Source organism: Anoplolepis gracilipes, chromosome 4 (genome assembly GCF_047496725.1).
Source record: "Anoplolepis gracilipes chromosome 4, ASM4749672v1, whole genome shotgun sequence".
NCBI classification, from domain to species: Eukaryota; Metazoa; Arthropoda; class Insecta; order Hymenoptera; family Formicidae; genus Anoplolepis; species Anoplolepis gracilipes.
Genome location: NC_132973.1, coordinates 7693613 through 7714217, shown reverse-complemented (window position 1 = coordinate 7714217; position 20605 = coordinate 7693613). Strand labels below are relative to the sequence as shown.

Sequence of the window (20605 nt, the reverse complement as noted above, 5' to 3'; positions counted from 1 at the left end):
TGGATTTATTTTTACTTTATCAATATATTTATAAATCAAGATTTATCAAATTATCGGTTAACGTCAATATTGGTAAAAAAAAATATGAATTTTCCATGAATATATATTACGTGATAAAATTCACTGTGTGCATATTATACCCGCGCAAATCTGCAAACAATAAAACTAACATTTTTTGTTAAATTTTTACCGACAATGTAATGTATATCGAGAGAAATGTAATATTCTAATTCTCTGAATAACTGATAATCCCGCAGCCAGCATCGATCGTATTTATATTGATACAGCAACAATTAAAATCTAATCAATATCACACACGGATTCGGTTAATTCCAGGAGATGCAACATATTCCCAAATTTTTATTGCATAAAATATTGATATTATCGACTATGAATGTTGACGCGTCGTGATGTAAAATTATAAAATATTTATACAATACTTTTACAAACAAAATTTATGCTATAAAAACATTGAGGTCATAAATCATTGATATGTATGTAATTGCCATATAACATTATTAAAAATTAAATAGCGATACGTCAAATTCTATTTACATCGCAAACATATTTTTCGCTATACAAACTTTACGTCAAATGATATAATGTTACTAAAATTTATACAATAATTAACAATGATTAATATATTAATAACTTTCTAATATTATCAATTAAAGCATCGCTGAATTTTCGCGTATAGCAATTGGAAATATATAATGATATTCTATAATTGTTGCGTGAAGTTTCTGAATTAAATGAAATCTGTGTCCAATAATTTATATAACTAATCTTTCCGATAGCGGATCTTTTGTGATTAATTCATCAATCGCAAGAAATGCCCGTTTATATGGCATATATCAATACACATTGTGCTATATTCGTGCATAATTGATATTACCTGAATTTTCGAGCGTACAGGTTGTCCAGATGACAGTAGGAGAAACATGACACTTATCTGAAATAAAGAAAGAGAGAATCATTTGCCAAGCGAAAAAATTACGCGACTGTAAGCTAATGTAATTAGCCTGGCGAAACTCAACGATAATTGTCTTGCTTCGTATAGGTATAAATATGCATGCATACGCGCGTGCGTGCGTGTGTTTGTTGTGCTACATTTGCTTAATAACTAAATAAACGTTTGAAGTACAACGACGCGATGATGTAGTTCGACGATATCGATTTTTTATTGACCTGAGTAATAGTCAAATATTTCATAGTTGTGTTTTACATATTAGGAATTGGTTAGTGAAAGGATTAATATGCATAATATGCAATTAAGTTGTGATTTATTATGGTAATTAATTTATCATCGTTGAAAGTTTATGAAAGTGTATATTTGAATATAAATATTGACTCAAAAAAATGTACAAATTATGTGAGAAACAAAGTATATATCACGCTTTACAGTGTATTTTTTATTTTTATATTGGATTGGAAAATTACACGCAATATTGGAGAAGCAAAAAATATAACTGTGTGATTTTTTAGAGAAATAAAAGTATTTAAAAAGTACAATATATAAATTTGTATTATTTATATATATACATATATGTGAATGTTTTTTTCATTGACCATTTATTATTTTAATGTTTGTGTAAGATAATATTACAAAATCAATACAAAGTTATTTATAATTGTACATATATCCATACATGTATAAAAATTAAGTAGAGGTATAAAATTATTGTATACATATATGTCGCTTTTTGAGACTTTTCATAACATTACGACCATCGTCAGAGTTCTTTGCAGGCAAAAGTCCCGTCAAGAGCGAAATTTACGTGAATTTTAGAAAACCGGGACACTAAATCCCGACGAATCCCGTCAAAGTCCGTTCTGATCCCGCTTTATTTCGGCGTCTGGAATTTTATCGACTTCAACGCGATTACGCGAAGCTCTCTCCCGAAACACGCGAGATCTTTTTCACGCTTGCTTCGATCGATTCGCGAATCACGAAATGATGAATGAAACATAGGCTGAAATTCTATCCTTGCTCAGCTGGCTCGAAAAATTCTTCGCTTCGAAAAATTCTTTTGTCATTGAAGATTGAATTCATATCATATTATCAAGTGTTTCCTGCAAAAACTTTTATCTTGAAGAGGTATCTTTATTATTGTAGGTTGTAGATATTACTTTTCAGAGGTAAAAGTGTAAAGGAAGGAACTCGTTAACTCTGTGTAGCTTTATTCAGACGACGAGGACACGGATGTAGGACGTCCTCGCGATGTTCCGCGGTTCCGTTTATTGAGAATGTCGAGTAGTCGATTTTCAAGATTTTCGGCCTTTCCAGCGAAATACACTCGTTGAAACTCCTTGTTTCGCGCGAAGTTCGTCGCCGCGGTACTTCCTTATCTGGAAGTTGCCGCAACTTTGACGCGCGCGGATGTAGGTCATTCGTGACCGAGATTACGTACAGAATGAAATTTCTTCGAGTGGCGGCGGCGAGCTACTCGCGTGCTCGATAATGCTAAAAACAAACCTAAGAGGCGACGACGATGCACTTTCGAAGGGAGAAACCGAGATACGACAGCGATCTCTGGATGGTCAAGTAGCTGTAACCACGTGAAGAGAGAAAGGGAATGTTATACATTATCAATTTTGTGAAATTATATGGATTACAATTATAACTTATTTAAAACTTATACCACATATGAATTATAACATCACGTTCATAAATTGTCTATAAATATTGTAATTCTACTTACATATATTGTACCATAAACTGCGAATAATTATCACTATGATATAAGCAGATTCGTTACAAAAATTTTACATTAGAGCCGAAAAAACTGTCGTAATATTAAGACATTGTACGTCAACAATAAGAGACATTTTACAAGTTTCATCTCGATATTAATGACACTATGTTATACTTGATATATTACACGTGTCGTATACCTGAATGATCCTTTTGGAGAAGTTGAGCGTCTCGTGGAGATTTTTTTCAACGGCGATCCCATTTGAATTTCGAACTTTGTTCGAGACAATTGGAGCACGAAGGCCGATAAGAGAGGACGATGTAAAATATCTGCCTGCCTGAATTACAAATGCGCGAGTATTCGAACGTTAATTAATATTTTTCATCAACACAACACTACGCGGATCGCATTCGCGACTCTATATTGTTATGCGGTAAACGGACTAATATCGCAATCGCGATCCTCTCGGAGACTCATCTGATTATCATCACATTTGAATATAAGCCAGATTGTTATTAGTGGTTATCGACTCTGTGTCACACATGATCGGAATAAAGTACAACATGTAAACATTGTTTTCCGCGAGAAAAATCTATCTAAAATCAATTAATTTTTATGCGATTTGCGGGTTAATAACACATATGTTCGCCAACTATCCGCGCCGTCGAAGAAAATAACAAATGGAGATGGCGCGGTAATTTCGAGGTCGATTTGCGTGAAATATACCGTAACGAAAAAAAAAAAAGGAGGAAAAAGAAGCCGAGGACCTCGTGCCGAAAACGAGGAAAAAGGAAGAACGGCCGCGAGCCGAATAGATAACCCATTTCCGGCTGTTGAAAAGTGAACGGGGATCGGGGGTGTCGATAGATGCCAATATCGATTTATATGCGTGTGGAGAGTGAGAGACCGACCGCGATAGAGAGGGGAAGCAAAAGTTTGTTCGGGATTGCCGGGATGAATATTTATGATGGTTCGAATGCGCGCCCGCGTGCAAGAGCGCTAGACGAAGAAAAAGACGTTGTAAAAATTGACGACGGGGTTTTAGAACACGGGCCCGGGCGATGTAAGGAAACGGGGTATGTGATACCTTAATTTATAGCACCCGGGTATTTGCACGTAAAAGATTGAATATATTTTCATTGTGTTTGTGCGTATGAATAGTGGAAAATTAAATAATACATAAATAATATATAATAATAATAATAATAATATAATAATGGAAAATAAATAATATATAAATTATATATTTTCTATTCCGTTTTTCTATATATTTTTTCGATGCCATTATATTTATATTTTTGTATGAAATCTGTATATTTCTTTATATAAATATCTGATTTTAAATTTGTAATTAAATGTGTATTTCGTCAAATCTTATCACGTAACGCCCGATAGACGAGCGTGGCTAAACCGATGCTGATTTATGGGCGCGTCATTGCAGCCTAATAGAATTGTTCTATTAAATCAGTTGAATCACTATGCAAAACGAGCGTAATGAGCCACATCAAACGGTATGATTTCGCTTATTCGCGATTAGTCCAAATGTAGCACAGAGAGATTGACTGATGAGAACGCGATTATACGTAAAATATAATTATGATTATTTTGAATTTTATTGAAAAAAAAAAAACAAATTCCAATATATCCGTGAAGAAAAAATGCACACATAAATACATAATACAAACAAAAATGTGGTTTTTATTATTGGATCTTTATTCAAGATAATTAAGAGAAAGACAAATAATAATATTTTTTAATTGTTATTGATCGCGAGTCCTTCGATTTTAAACGGTGTGCAAAGATATATTAACGAAAATAAAACTATTATTAACTTTTTTAATGAAATTGCAGGAAAGAGAAAGAAATAGCGGGTGGTTTGGGATTAGCTCGGGTGTTAAATAATCTCGCTCTCGATCAGTTTCTTCTTCGCCCTTTGCTTCGAGCGACTCGCAGCAACCTCCTGCCGAGGCGACCTGGACCAGCCGCGGCGATACTCGTCCCGAGTATCAGATCTGGCACCAGCCTGGTCTCGGGAGAGAGAAAGAGAGAGAGAGACAAAAGAGGGAGAGAGAGAATGTATATATGCACGAAGGTCTCCCGGTCGTGAAACAGGTCCGTTCTGTTCGGTTCTGAGCGCAGCTTAGGTCTTTGTCTGGCGGCGAGTTCTTCAACCGCGCGCGATCAGCAAGCATTAGTAGATATTTTACTTTCTATTGATTTTTTAAACCCTCAGATTATAACTCATAGCTCTCTGAAACTCAATTGAAAATAAGTCATTTATTAAATAAATATCTATTTATCTTTATAAATTACATTTATGCATGTACATATATATATATATATATATATTTAAAGTATCACATGTTATAATTTGGCATTGTTTTGACGTTAAGACTCAAGTGTTAATAATAATTAGAGAGTTGAAAAAAAATTAGTATTATCTAACAATATAAATTGCATTCGAGAGTGTCCTGAGAATAACTGCTGCACGGATATTAAATTATTAACCGCGAAGACGTACGAATTGTGTACGATAATATTCGAGATAAACATAGCGTGGCAAAAAAAAGCGGGTAAAGAAAGAAAGGAGACGGCAAAATTGCGACGGCTGGCGTATGACGGTTGGAAGTTAAATAAAGAGTACCTCGAAGAGAATGTGCACGCACGAAGTGCGCCAATTGCGAAAATATAATGAAGTAGATTAACGACACACGGGGGAGCGGCACCCCTTCTCCATATATAAAAATATATATATATATATATATATATATATGTACGTGTGTGTGTGTGCGTATGCTCTCGACTCCTTCCCCCTCCCCCACGTGCATCCGTCGCAACGTTGCAGCTGTCGCGGCGCAGATGGCGAGTATCTTTGTCCTCCCCGTCGTCGTCGCGCCGTTCGACACGTGTGCATGCACATGCAACCGCATATTCAGGCGCACATATATCCAAGTTTCGCGTGACGTCATTCGTGACAGAAAACAATGCGAATAAATGCTAGAGGAATCATCATCGATTTCCCCCCCCCCTCCTTCCACCCCCCTCCCCCAACCCCGGTTAAGAGATCGCAGAGGCTTTCTTGAGTCGAAGATCGATATGTATTTCCTCGGGAGAAGTTCGTTAAAAACAATCAGTATTCGAAGGATTGATATTGTAAACGATAATTTAAAATGCTTTAAAGAATTTCAGAAGCTGGGAAATTAAAAGTTCTTCATAAGACTTTATAACATTATTAATAGAAATTTGCGAATTGCCTTAAACAATTTGACCTTGTTTTATTATTCGACAAGGTAAGGAAGATAATTAATTAAGTTGACTTTTACATATATTAAGATACAACACATATTGATATTCACTTAGCTACCTTGCGCATGATTGTAACATCAATTTCAAAGTAGAACACATTAAAGCGATTTGATGAATTATTTATACTGATTCTATTTAATACATATATGTTATCTCGTCATCATATTCGACGTTCGATAATTTTCGAGAGTTCCAAAGGGAAGAACGATCAATTTTAGTTAATCTAGCTTGTCTTCGGAATCAGTTTATTGTTTCGCGAACTAGTGCTAGGGTTCGATGCTAATGAAGTTACACAGGCTCGTGAGAAACCAGAGCACCTCGAACGATCGTTTCAAATTTGGTTGACGCGCGTGATAAGTCCCAAACGTGTTAGGTTACATATCATGTCTCGCCAAAATGCAAAATGTCTCATTATTAATGCGCGTTGACATTTCGAACTTTTGTATGTATTTTAATCAGGATTTTTAGAAAATCTATCTTCTTCATCCGAGCAACTGGATGTCTAATTGATTTGTTAGCGATTTGACTTGTTAGATTAAATAGTGAAAAGTTTATTAACGAACTTTATTATAAAAATCTTTTAAACGTAATTTATTAGAAAAATCACTAAATTAGATTTTAAGAACTAAGCTTTCGCAGTTGAGTTTCCGTGAGTATTTATTTATAAAAGCTTTCTTTATTAAATTAATTAAGGAAGTTACTGAGACGCTTCTATTTTACTTTTTATGAAATTAATTAAGATCTGCGCAAACTGTTTGATCTCATTTTTATTTTGTTATCCGCAGAAAGTGAATGTGACTCTTGCAAAATTTTACACTATTCGTTTTATTAATTTGCGTTCTTAATTTTATATTTATTAATAACTTAATTTTATATTTATTAATTTGCGTTCAAGTGGCAAATGAGAAAAAAAAATTCCATTCTCGATTAATTGCAAGGCGTTTAAAACGGACGACTACTTAACTCTTTGGGAGGATAAGAGACAAGAATGAAAACGTCGATAAAGCCAACGTATTTTCTTCTCTTTTCCAAATGTCTGATTAAAATGATAGTTTGCAGTTCGGTTCGCTGCTCATTTATACATGCCGTTGACCCCGACACGTGGGCTCCCGCGATTCTGACGTCTCCTTCTCGCGCGGCACCATAGAGAACCTCCATTAGCAAAGGTTATCGAATCGACCTCGAATTCTATCGATTGCCTCGCTGTGAAATGTACAACGCCGCGCTTCTTTCTTTCTTCAACTTCAGTGGTTTGAGAAAGGAACCATATTTTTCGGAAATTCCATTTGGAGAACAATAGACAATTTCAAAGCTGATTGAAAAACAAGCTTAAGGTTTTCGAAAGGTCGACCCTTAACCTGACACACAATGCTGCCATATACAATGGAAACATTGTTGCTATTTTTCGATCGTTTATTTTAATAATGACTCGTTATAATTTTCCTTTTTACTCAAGGACATACCGAAATATATGACGCACATTATTCAATGTATTTGAGCTCGAGAACTTTATTGATTTATTAAAAGAAAAGAAAAATTCTTTTAATGCGAAGCGCAAAACCTATAGCAGAATTGGAAATAAAATATATAAACGCGTATATATTGTACGTGTAGAAAGATTTATCTTGGCAAAGAACGAGTTAAATTATAATATATTTGAACGTGACGAATCGCCGAGAAAATGTACAATGTTTGCGTGAAAGTTTGCAAATCTACTCGATTTGTACAGTTAAATTTACTATCGTTGCCTGATGACTTGATAGAAAATAGCCTTCCGATGGCGCATGAGGCGTTTAAATGATAATGATGTACATTTAGCAACAATGGTAAGACAACAGAGCGCAAGCGTGGTGGTTCGTGGAAACGAAGCGTGTAGAGATTAGTTATCTGTGCGCGGAGGGCTGCTATCCGGTTTCGTAAGGGCGCCGAGCGAAGCATGCAGGCGAATCATCTAGATATACCGGGCGTTCCATCCGGTTTCGCTCCACAGATCTTCTCTTCCTCTCTTCGCCTCTCTGTCCGTCTCTTTCCCTCTCCCTCCTCTCTCTCTCTCTCTCTCTCTCTCTTTCTCTTTCTCTCTGCTTTTGCGTCGTTTTTCTCGACGAGGTGCTGCGAAACGAAGACGAGCGTGTTCCCGTAGCTGCAGTTTTCTCGCTGAGGATCTCCGGGTCACGTTTCACCCGTGGCCCATCGAAACCCCACGGTATCAATTGATCCACCGCCGGAAGCAGAGAATGGAAAATCGAAGAGGAAACGAACCGTGAAACTCCAAAATTTCCTTCGCAAAAATTTTAGAGGAGATTCTGATGCCAGAAATTGTGCATCAAATATATCATGGACAGAGAGAAAGAGAGAGAGAGAGAGAGAGAGAGAATGAATTGGCTCTCTTAGATAAATATTAGCTAAATGAATTTCGTGAATAAAAATTTATTTAAATAAAATTTTGCGATAAAACTATACTGTATAAATTTAGAGAAAAAAATTTTAAAAAAAACCGACAAAAAAAGGATTTTGCTGAACGAAAATTTAGTTGATATATATGGAATATATATTTTTTTAAATATATAAAATACAAAAATAATATGGAAGTAAAATTAATAAAAAATTTATTAAATAATTTTCGATAAAATATTAAAAATGTTGCAAAGAAATTTAATTCAGTTAATTAAACGAGAGGGAAATATTTTAAACGGGCGATTATTACAGTAAAAAAAAAAAAATATATCAAATCGTAATACATGTTTCTTTGACAATTAATATGAAAATTGGACAAATTCTGGTACATTAGCGAATAAACCGAAAAGCGTTAAACACGAATAGCAAGTATTTTTCATGTCAATGAATACGAAGTATTTTCCATGTCGTACCACACATTTTTCACTTGCCAGATTTCCCACGAGCGATCCTCCGAAGCACGCGCAATATATGTATCTCATTGAGAGAACGAACTAGTCTGCGACTACTAACTTTGAGCCGGGAACCTATCACGGGATAATTACGCAAACGTTCTCTCTGTCTCTCGCAAAGTCCCACGACACGTCGTCGTCCGAAGTGCACCGCGGTTTCTCCTTGTTAAATTCAAACTAGTTGGACGGAACTTCCGCGTCCGCTTGAGCTTGCGAGCGTAAATACATCTCGGCACTTACGCCAGAACGTATATATATATATTCAAAGGATCGATTCCGTGAAACTTGCGGAAATCTTCGAGTAACGCAAGATGTTTTCGAGAGATCTTTCGCCCGATTGCATTGCACAACATTGCGTATTTGCAACTGCAAGTGCGGTTGTGACTTATAAAAACGTTCAGAAGTAAAAGGATTATATATGATCAAATGATAATATAAGAAAACACACACATATATTACGAATAAATGCAATGTAACTTTAAATTAATTCAACTGATGTCAATTTATTAAGAATATAATTTAAACGTAAATTATAAGCAAAGAAGAATTTTCTGACAATATGTATATAAAGTTGAAGGTAATTTTTTATGATATATTTATTTACTTAAAAGCGCGAAGAGCTGTAAACTTCAATGGACAAATCTGCAAAAAAAACAAGAAAAAATCTCTCCTAAACAAATAGGCAGGTTGTCAATTCTTTCTCTTCTCCTTTTTTCTTAATGCCGCGATGTTCTTCGTAATATTCTTTCGTTTGTACAAGCTCGCCGCGATGAAGGAAATATGTATTGTCGAGAGTGAAGCTGAGAAGCGTATTGGTTTGATGCAAAGAAACATCGCGGCGCGTATAGTTTCACGACGAACTTTTGCCGGCGGCGATCGCGAAACAAGAAGCTGCATTTCAGTTGATTTATGGCTGTCTGTTCGACTATGGCGAAATAAAGACCGCCGCTGAGCAGTTTGCTCCGAATATCAACGTGTTTGGGGATTTTCTCAAGGAGTTTCTTATTTATTTTTGTCGCGCGTTTTTACATTGCGATTCGGGATTGCGTTCGCGATGATCAACAAATGCATCGGCACTTTTTTTAACAGACAAAATTAATAGAAAACTAAAATAAATAGTTTAATTTATTAAACTTGGAATAAATTAAATATAAATGTACGGGAAAATTAAGATTTTACTTTGCTTAAAAAAAAATATGAATTTTAAAATGTAAATCACTAACAAAATAGCTCTTTTTTATCTATATAAAATAGTTTGACTCATTTCTTAAATTTTTCATTTAAAATTACCTTTTTAATTTTTTCTTACATAACTATTGTATTTCAATATAATTTTTATATTCTATTTAATTATGTTATATTTACAATTTTTATTACATTGATTCATTTGATTCACTTTTTTTCCTTAATTTTGATTTTTTTGCAAATATCTTTTACACATAAAATCTTTTTATATACGTATAATTTTGTTATCGAGTGCAATGTACGATATAATAATCCTTAATGAGTGGCGCGACATATCGTAAACATTATTGCACGCCAATTTACACAAGTGCATAACGCGTAAAGGGATCAATGAACGATAAATTTCGCCAAACGACAAACGACGACTCGTGACAACCGACTCCCGTCGGTCGATTATGCGTAACGCATTGTGTTACACACTTACATTAATCCGACGACCTTTACCATATCCTCGGTGCCTTTATGACCTATCTCAATATACGCGGAGCCGGAAGTGCAATATTATTAAACGTGCTCGCACTCCGTGCCCTTTTTCTCTCTCTCTCTCTCTCTCTCTTTCTCTCCGCCCTCCCCTCTCTCTCTCTCTCTCTCATCTCACAGTCGTTACTCTGGTTACGCGCTCGCCGCGGGTCACTTATGAGACGCAGGTGAGTACACACGCCGAACGAGCGCAGGTGCAGTTGCAGGTGAGCCAGCTGACAGCAGCTGTCGACTTCGCGCGCGCACAAGATGAGAAGAAATGGCAATTGCTTGTGTTTTTGTAAGCCCTAACAGCGACCGACGATAACCTTCTGTGAATCGAGTCTGATGTTATCAGTCCTGCAATTTTTATCAATTGCCTTCGTTAATTCGAGAATTTACGTTTAATAATCTGTAACTTCTTCGAAAAAAATTTTTTATAAAAATTTTTCAACTATTCAAAAATAATACTTTCTCTAATATCATTAATTGAAAAAATTCTTGTTACGATATTTTAAATTATTAAGATTTCTAACAGTAAATAACTTTTTAATTATACGCATAGGAGAATTTATTCCAATATAAATTTTTTTATGTTTACAAACTTTGATATTTATTTAAATTTAATTTTTATAATATTTATTTATCACATCCTAGTCGATTACTCGAGATTTCATCCCACGGATACATCTTGGGAGTTTTATATTCCTTAGATTTTCTAAAAGATCTAAAGATTTTGCTCCTCGCCGTTCGTAGACAGCAATTGGCATGCGTGCGAGAAATCGATAATCTCCTCCCCTTCCTTTTGCTCTTGCTCGCTTCTTATCTGTCGTATACACGTGACTTTGAAGAGACATCTCTTTCCTCACCCATTTAAAATAATAATATTTAGCGGATCGGGCATAAGTGAGATTCACGAAAGGAATGATCTCAAACTCGAACTTTTTTTGTTGAAAAAACGCAGCGATAAAGTGCACCGGGCGTTTCTCGTGCCTTTCGCAAGGTTACCTACTTTTCTTATATACGTTTAAAGTTTATATAAAGATATATCGCGCTTTAATAATTCAAACAATTGCTTGAAAGAAATGGAGGAAAAATTAGAATTGAAATTTTCATAAGAAACTCAATAAGAATTGATTCATGATAAATTTACCTCTGGTAATTTTATTTAAAATTAATTTCCTCGAAATATATATATGATATTTTTCTGTATGATTTAATATGATTCCTCTCGAAACCCCCTTCTTTCTAGACATTAATACACGAAAAATAGTACCGCCATTCTTTTCAAGAACAATCCGATATCGCTTGTAAGTTCTTTGTGATCTTGTTTTATATTATTTTTTCATTTTTTGTTATTTTTAGCAGCGGAAAACGCGCATCTTTGGTGCGCTAATTTTTCTTTGAAACACACCGCTTTTGTTGTGAGATTCATGCGTTACAATGTTGCAACAACTACGCGCGTTGCACGCGAGCTTTCCCCAGGAAACGTCGTAATTATGCGGCATTCGGTCGGCAGCCGTTCGCAAATTGCAGCTACGTGCGTCTTTTCAGCGTCGCGATGATACGACAAGCTTCTTCGAAACTGCAAAGTTGCGCGAGACCGCAATTTTCGAAGGCGCGAATGATCCGACGCCAGATGCTAGATTGACATGAAACATCTATTCTTTTTCATATTCTCTAAAGGATGTTCTCTAAAGAATGTGTAATAAATAGCGTACTTTTAGAGAATTTAGAAGCGACGAAAATATCACGCTGACACTTTTCGTATTATTTTATAATGAAAAGTTTTTTACGAAATGCACAAAGAACTTTGACAATTCGATTTTGTTCAATATCGTATAGGGAAGTGTTTCTTTCATCGAACTTTAAAATTATATATATATAATTTATAGATATATGTACATTAATATAAGATTTAGAGATATATTGAGGTATTAAAGTATCTTGTTGAAAAATTAATTATTAGAATTACTTTTTATGAAATATCGAAATTTTTCTTTCCATTCTGGAATATGTACACACAAAAGCAATCCATTACGAGCATATGTCCATCAAGGTGTATGTCGTACCGCATTCGCCACGTGGCGAAAGGATCACATTCGAGCCCCCCTGTGGAACATCTGTCGTTTTTTAAAATGCAGGATATCCTAAAAGTTGCACGCTTTCTCTTCGCCACGAAAATCTCTTATTGAATTTCACACAAAATATGTATATTCCTCGATCGGTTAGAAATTTTAATAATACATTCTAGTCATATAAACAATATAAACACATTATTTTATTAATTACTCAATTCTTAATAAAAGCTCAAAAGTACCGTGGGATATTTTTTGCTATTAATAAAATTAAATAATATTTGTACTAAAAAAAAAGATCGCAAGAAAGCGTGAAATCGGATGAATAATATAAATATAAAATTGCGTATAAATAAAATATAAATTATATATACATATACTTTTATTATTTATAAGATATGAATGTGTGTATTTCTCTAATATATAATATTTTAACATCCATTTCTAATATATATTTCTAATATATATTCTAATATGTATATTTCATACATCCCTTTTCCATCTAATTATTCTTAATCAAATTATCGTGAAATACAATGCTTGTGTCGCGAGGAAAATTCACGTACAACTATCGATGTCATAAATGATCGCACGTGTGATATTTAAATTCCCATTAATACCATTTAAAATATCCTATGAATAAAATTCACCGCAGAGTAAAATATTCGGAACAATTCTCTCCCTTTTCCTCTTATTTTCATTCAACAAATTAATTTATTTGATTGCGCACCCAGCCGTGATTTTATTTTTCATTTGTTTGCATAAGAGAGGTCATGGCCGATAAAATAAAATTGGCCTGATACCGATACGCGAAACATACTATTGTTTTGACCTTTATTACCACGTTTCCGGATGCATTCGCGCTACAGCGGATGTAACGTAACATCCAGGAAAGCATAGAAAGCTTTCTCGAATGCCTCCAAACGGATGCGTCAAATTGAAACGTTTGTTTTTTTTTTTTTTTTTTTTATATTCTTCTTTACAATGAGCGTATAACGAAGATCAGTGTGCGATAGATGACAAAGACTATATTATCAGCCGCGATAACAGTCTTGGTTTGCGAAAGATCGCACGGACAATCGTTCGCTATTTGTTTCCGATGAACAAAAGAACGCCGGCGACGATGATACTTTTAACATTCCCTGGCAGCAGGTGAATCACTCGCGAGACTCTTCGTTCGACGACCTCTTCTAACAAAGCGCTCTCTCAAATAACGAAGAAATCTGTCGTCGTCGACGACGAGGTGACGAGATACGAAAACCGACACCCCAATCAGACCCTAAAGTTGTTAGTTTCGTTATCAGTCACTAAACTGATCAACGACACCCCCAAAAAACTTCACGACGCGTTTATGGTATCGTTCCAAGACTCGAAAAACAACGGAGTTATAAAATTTAATCGATGTACATGGGTCTTTGAGTGAATCGTTGTGAAAATTCTACAAATTACATCTCTTAATTAATTTTCATTATATATACATATATAAGATTCAATTATTTTTTTTCTGTCAACACAATTCGATTTTCCGCCGTTTTCAGAATTATTACTTTCCCTTTTCAGATTTCTTCTCTTCGGAACGATTCACGATATACAGGGTGCGTCAGAATTCGCGGACCTAGCAGTTTTTTTTTTTTTTTTTTTTTTTTTTTTTAGATACACCCTACCATAGACACAGTGGTTTTTCCACACACATGTGTATCTGGTTTCTCACCTAAAGCCATGCTCGCTTCGACAATAACTCCTCGAATTTCCGGCGGCGAGCCCACCGGCAATTGTGTGTACGTGTGTGTGTGTGTGTGTACAGAAGTGGTCCCGTCGTTGGCTCGTCGCCGGATTTCGAATGAATAAACATAGCCTAAACCGCGACAGTGGGTCCCCGTGGGCGAGTTGCCTTTCCTCGTACTCATCCCTTCTCCATCCACCCGCGCATCGCATCATTTCACGGTCGTTCCGCTCCGAAATTCGTGACTTCACTTCCGTTTACTACGCTCGGCGCACCGCGGTGGGTGCGTTGACCCTTTTCGAAGGTCGTCGTACCTTTCTACGTTCGTGACTCGCTCGGCTTCGTGGATCGACCTTAATCTCTCGACGGTTCGCGCTCGTTCACCTCTTTTTTACCTCCCCCTCTTTCTTTCTCTCTCTTTTTGTTGATTCTACTACTCGAAGAAGTTCGACGATGTAATTAACGTCCTTGTACGCTAATTTTCGCGGATAAATCGAATCGAAATATACTGAAGAATCGTCGTAATTTTTTCGAACAAGACGCGCTGAATTTTAAAGACGACGTTTCATTAACCAAGATATTTTGAATTTATTATTTATTCGAGAAATATCGTTTTTTCTTACTGTTTTTATATTCTTTTATAAAATTTTAATTTAATTTTAAATGTCTTTAGTTGAAAATTGTAAATTCTGTCAGAATATTGTCGAGTATAATTAGAATTTAGCTAAATTATATATATATTATATATACATACATGCATCTAATTTTTTTAAATTAAACTTTTATCCATTTAATCTTGTGCGTGCACACGTATATGTATATGTGTGTGTGTATTGTTATTTTAAATATAAAATTAATCAAGTAAACTAAATTATTACAATAACAATATCAATGTGATATTAATAATTATAATTAAAAAATTTTTTTATATCTTTGTTTTCCTTTTTTTTATTATTATTATTCGTAAGAGATATATCTTTATACCTCGCTTTTTGTGCTTTTAATTATATTTTATTGATCTTCCACATACCATTGTACAAAAAAAAACTGTTTTTTAGAACGAATCAACTCGTCTATTTATCTATGTATATGTTATATTTTCTTCGTTTGTCGTACAGGTCGGAAAGTTATAAATGCGAGAATTTTCACAATTTTTCACAATTTTTCTTTAATTCGATCATTGAAATCATACTATGAACGAATCCGATTGGTTGAAAATACGTATGAGTGGCGCTCAAAGAGGTGACACACGCCAGATAATGGGCCCGTTTTGGCCGCTTATCCACAGTCTCGTTTATTTTTTTTCGTTTGTTTATTCTCGTTTATTTTTTTCTGCTCACACATACGCGAGAACGTGTGTTGCAGGACTCCATACGAGAGTTGACTGTTTCGCGCGAATGAATCGATTTAGCGAGCTATAACGAAGCTAACGATTGCGACCCGATTAGTACGCACGAGGTTTGTCTCGTTCCCGTTCACCTTATGTAAAACCAGTACGAAAGCAATCGAAAATAAATCACTCAATATAATTATAATAGTGATAATTAAATAATATATAAAAATTAATTAATAATAAAATAATGGTTATAAAGAATTAACTGTACCTTACTCTAATTACTTTATAGGCTAACTATCGTTAATTATTTAAAAATATTGTGTGATTAATTCTTTTAATTTAGCTAATGTATAATAATAAACTATATTGTATATATATGTATAGGGATACAGAATTTTACTCTAATTCGTGTAATTTTATTTCTCGTTTAATTTTCAAACTCAGGGGATTTTTCTTGTCATTGTCCTGTTATACAAGTATACATAAATTATGATCTTGATAAAAATAAATATGACTATATCAATAATTAATATGAATATTTTATTCATATATTTATAAATGTATTTATATTTAACTAAATATCTCTCCTATTATGTAGTTTTTTTTTATATCAATATATGCGATCGTTGTGGATCGAAAACTCATTTTCCTCCTCCTCCTTCTCCGCTCTTGCTTCCTCTCACTCTGTTCAAAAACGAGGAATTACTTTATCTGTCTGGGTAGACGATATGGCACTGGGCGACGACCGAAAATGGGATTTCGGTCGCGCATCGGATTCTCTCTCTTTTTCTCTCTCTCTCTCTCTCTCTCTCTCTCTGCTCCTCTGATTCTCGTAAATCGAAATCGTCGGTTTGTGGTAACGACAACACTCGACAATGAAATCGAACCCGTAGCCGTAAACGGACTAATTGCAGGGATAATAATTATTCTCGGAACTAGCCTAGGAGAGACTGAGAGAGAGACTAACGAGGGTAGAGGCGGTCATGTTGTCCTCCATTCGTGTTTCCAGATTTATCCACAATGCAAGCTGCCAGTATTATTTAGTCTATCATTTCTCCAATAACTCCTTCCCTCCAAACCCTGCTCTCGATAGCGAAATTAAAATTGAAATCGATTCGTCTGCTCATTTTTCTTTAATGAGAGAGTTTCTTTAATCTCGAAGAGAAAGACTTTAAGCTATATTGTGAACTTAAGACGGAATATAAGATTGTTTTAATAATTTTGTGTAGGTTTCTTCTATTTTTATTTTTTATATGCGAATATCTCTTTAACAGTCTTTCTAGATATACATATATCTTATATTTTATAAAATATAATTAAATAGGAAAAATATATAAATAGCAATGATTAATAATAATAAAATAACAAAAGAATAAACTAATGAAATTAAGTAAAAAGGGAAGGAAAATCGAGATTTATCGTTTTAAATTTTTATATTCAATAGCTGTTATAAAATTATGTAATGGCTATTTTATAACTTTTCTCTTGTATGAACGTATAATCAACGCACAATATAACAAATAGAAATGCATATTTTTATTTCTAGCAAAATATATGTTTTGCTTGTTTGCGAATGAAATAAAAGGAAAATATCAATTTTTATATTGTCTCTGTCTGATTTCCAGGGCTGTCACGGATCCGAGGGATGGCAGAAGAGTAGCCTTAAAAAAACTGCCGAACGTCTTTCAAAGTCTCGTAAGCAGCAAGCGAGTCTTCAGGGAACTGAAAATGCTTTGCTTCTTCAAACACGATAACGTAAGTGGTATTATTTATTGCGTCAGTATCAAGTATGATCGATGTGAACATCGTAACATAACAGAGACAGAAAAATATCTTATAACAGAAACGGCGGATAAAAAGTAAAATAAAAAGACGCAATTCTTTTATATCTAAAATGTGTTTTATATCTGGAATGAGATGAAAAATAAAATAAACAGACGCGATTTTTTTTTATAAAGATAAAGAATCGATATCGAATTTTTAGACGTAACTTTCAAAGATTTTATAGTAATTTATGCATATGTACATATTACCTATATATTTTACCTAAGAATATACTATATATTATAATAGTAAATATATATATACTCAGTATATTTACTATTGTAATAATTGAATAATAATTATTATACATATAAATATTTTTAACATTAATAATTTAATAATTTATATTTACATACATTTATGAAAAATAATATATAAAACTTTTTGTAGCTTTTTTTAGAAAATTAAAACTAGATTTTCAGATTTTTACAAATTTCCTAATTATACATATATATCTAACAATATAATTGGCACGGTGTAGTTTGCAGAAATTATTTATTAAAAGACTCATTGTAATAATAATAAATAATATAATTAATTAACAATAAGTGGACTTCTTGTTTTATACATGCTTTATTATAAATGAATATCGTTTGGCATCAAATATATATGAATATTCGATAGATTCTCTCTTTCTCTCTCTACATAAGTCGTGTAGTGAACGTACCGGAAATTTTTCCGCGTTTTATTTCCCCAAGGACTAGATCGCGCGTCGTTCTTCCCCAGCTTCTGGCTGCTAGATTCCGGTGCATTTTTGCACGAGAAAGGGGGATCGATCGCGCTATTTCTCTCTCCTTCTGTCTCGTCCAGTCAAAGGACGAGATACTCAATCGTTTCCTGTTTCTTTTCTTTTTGCAGGTACTTTCCGCGCTGGACATCCTTCAGCCACCGCATCTGGACTTCTTCCAAGAAATGTATCCTTTTTTAAACACTCGCATTCGAGGACACGCGAAAGATAAATCTCGGTACAAGGATTCCGAACAGGTGAATTCTCCTGTCGACGATCGAGGTATTTTTTTCACGATCTTGTTCCCACGATTCTCGATTCTTCGAATCTGATCGAGATACGTAATTTTTTTTTTTTTTTCACAATTAATGATTTAATCTAAAACTTTTGAATTGCGTTTTGTCTCGTGGGAGTTTACAGTATATATAAGCTGGCTTCTTCTACTCTCTGTAGATTTTCCTAGATTCTAACGGAGGAGTCGCTGTCTCACGCAACGCTCAATCTCTCGAAACGAGTGTCTCGAACGATGCGGAAACTTTTAATCGTCGAGCAATTAAAACTCGCGCCGGTTCCGATTCCACCTCGTACCCCCTGGCAAGAGGATTTGTCAGAGAGAGAGAAAACTTTTTCGCTACCTCGAATAATTGCCGTTTGACAAATCTACATTTTCTGACACAGTCTACTTTTACCCTTAATCCACTTTGACTCTAATCTTTTTTTCTTCATATTTTATCAAGATTTTTTAAAAAATTATTAAATAGATTAAGAGAGATCGTTTCTGCAAAAGAGCACTTTTTACCAAAAATATTTCGTATTGACGCATGGAAATTGCATTTTACAAGAAAGTCGTCGTGCAAGGAAAAAATTTTTCAAGTAGTAGATATTCGAAATAGTTTTCCGGTCGACGGCGAAACAGGAAGTTATTGCGATAGTCAGAGGGCGCGAAATTCCTGCGGGATTACTCGTCTCCTCGCAAGTCGTTCTGCCTGGCCGCATGATCGTGCGATCGATCGATCGATAGGTCTTTAAATGAACAGGATCATTCATAGTTAATCTCGATCGAGGCAACGAGAGCAATAACTCGGCCCTTTTACGCGTCCTTCTTCATCTCTTTTCCCACTCTCTGTTTTTTTTCCGACAACTCCTGTTCGCGCTCTGTCGCATATCGAACTCCTTCGTAATTACGTAAATCATTATTAGCAATTGGTGCAGCTATTACGGCCTCGCGATTGCCTTCGTTCTTTCTCTATTTTTCTATTTTCTTCTTTTTGCTTTGACTCATTTTATTCCTTCAAGATTGTAACCTTTAATAAGAGGTTTTTTATGATAAACTGAAATTATTTTGCCTTAATAAGAAACTTTTTCTACATAATTAAGATAAATAAATAAAAGTGAACACACAAAAATAAATTGACTAGCTGGCCAGTTACTATAAAAAATAAATAGACAAGTAAATAAATAAATAGATAAATTCATAGAAAAACAAATAGATAGCCAGAGAAATAAACGGTAGGTATCATAAATCCGCGTCGATAAATAGACAAACAAATGAAGAAATTAATAAACGAAAATTCAACGCTCATGGCTCGATAAATTTTCTCGCTGCGAGAGCTGACATTAATTGACGGCAAATAAATAATCGGAACGAAAATTGCGCGACTGCGGAATATCCATATCGATAGACCACTACCGGTGACTTTTTACTCTCCCCCGCTCTCGCTCTGCTGTCCCCGCGATTTAATTCCGCGATCCTCGTAGCTGGCGATCGATTCTAATTTCGCTCGCATGAAAAATTCAACTCGGCGCCCTGAATGTGACCGTCTAATTTCTAATTAAGGAGCGACTCGCGATTAGTTTGCGTAGCTACGAACACGGAAATCACCGACTGCGGTATACGTAGTACCGTAAAGGTGAAAAGGGTTATTGCCAGGTAGTATTAATAATATTGTATTTTCATCGTAATTGCGTTATCAGTTTTATTAATCTTTTTTACATATGTACATATTTTTCTTGATATTATTATATTTCAAATTATTTTTTGAAATTTTTTAAATCGGTATCCTGAATTGAAGACTTAGAGAATAGTTTGATTTTAAATTACAAGAATCTCAATGATTAATAAACTCTAATTAAATTAAATTAGATTGCTGATTGATCAGTTTTTAATAAGTTAGAGAAACAAAGAATAAAAATCGGCAGAGATTGCTAAGAAACTGTAAGGCTTCTCTCTATCTATATTTTATAATTTCACAATTTTGTGTCATGGGTTTTTAATCGTTTATCGAGATGTTAGTTTTGGTTCTGC

At 34.5% G+C, this 20605-nt stretch overlaps 1 protein-coding gene and 1 long non-coding RNA gene across 4 annotated transcripts in view; one reads left to right on the top strand and one right to left on the bottom strand.

Moving 5' to 3' along the window:
* Nmo (serine/threonine-protein kinase nemo) overlaps window positions 1-20605 on the top strand; it is an 86521-nt gene that overhangs the window by 29142 nt on the left and 36774 nt on the right. For all 3 annotated transcript variants that reach the window (XR_012046564.1, XM_072890967.1, XM_072890966.1), the window contains 2 exons: window positions 17375-17504; window positions 18432-18487. Coding sequence is in view for 2 of the 3 variants with exons in the window: in XM_072890967.1 (XP_072747068.1) it covers window positions 17375-17504; window positions 18432-18487 (186 nt within the window). In the remaining variant the exon portion in view is untranslated. The remainder of the gene's footprint in view (window positions 1-17374; window positions 17505-18431; window positions 18488-20605) is intronic.
* LOC140665183 (uncharacterized) overlaps window positions 836-20605 on the bottom strand; it is an 85561-nt gene continuing 65791 nt past the window's right edge. The window contains exon 3 of the long non-coding RNA XR_012046565.1: window positions 836-952. This is a non-coding gene — a long non-coding RNA (uncharacterized lncRNA). The remainder of the gene's footprint in view (window positions 953-20605) is intronic.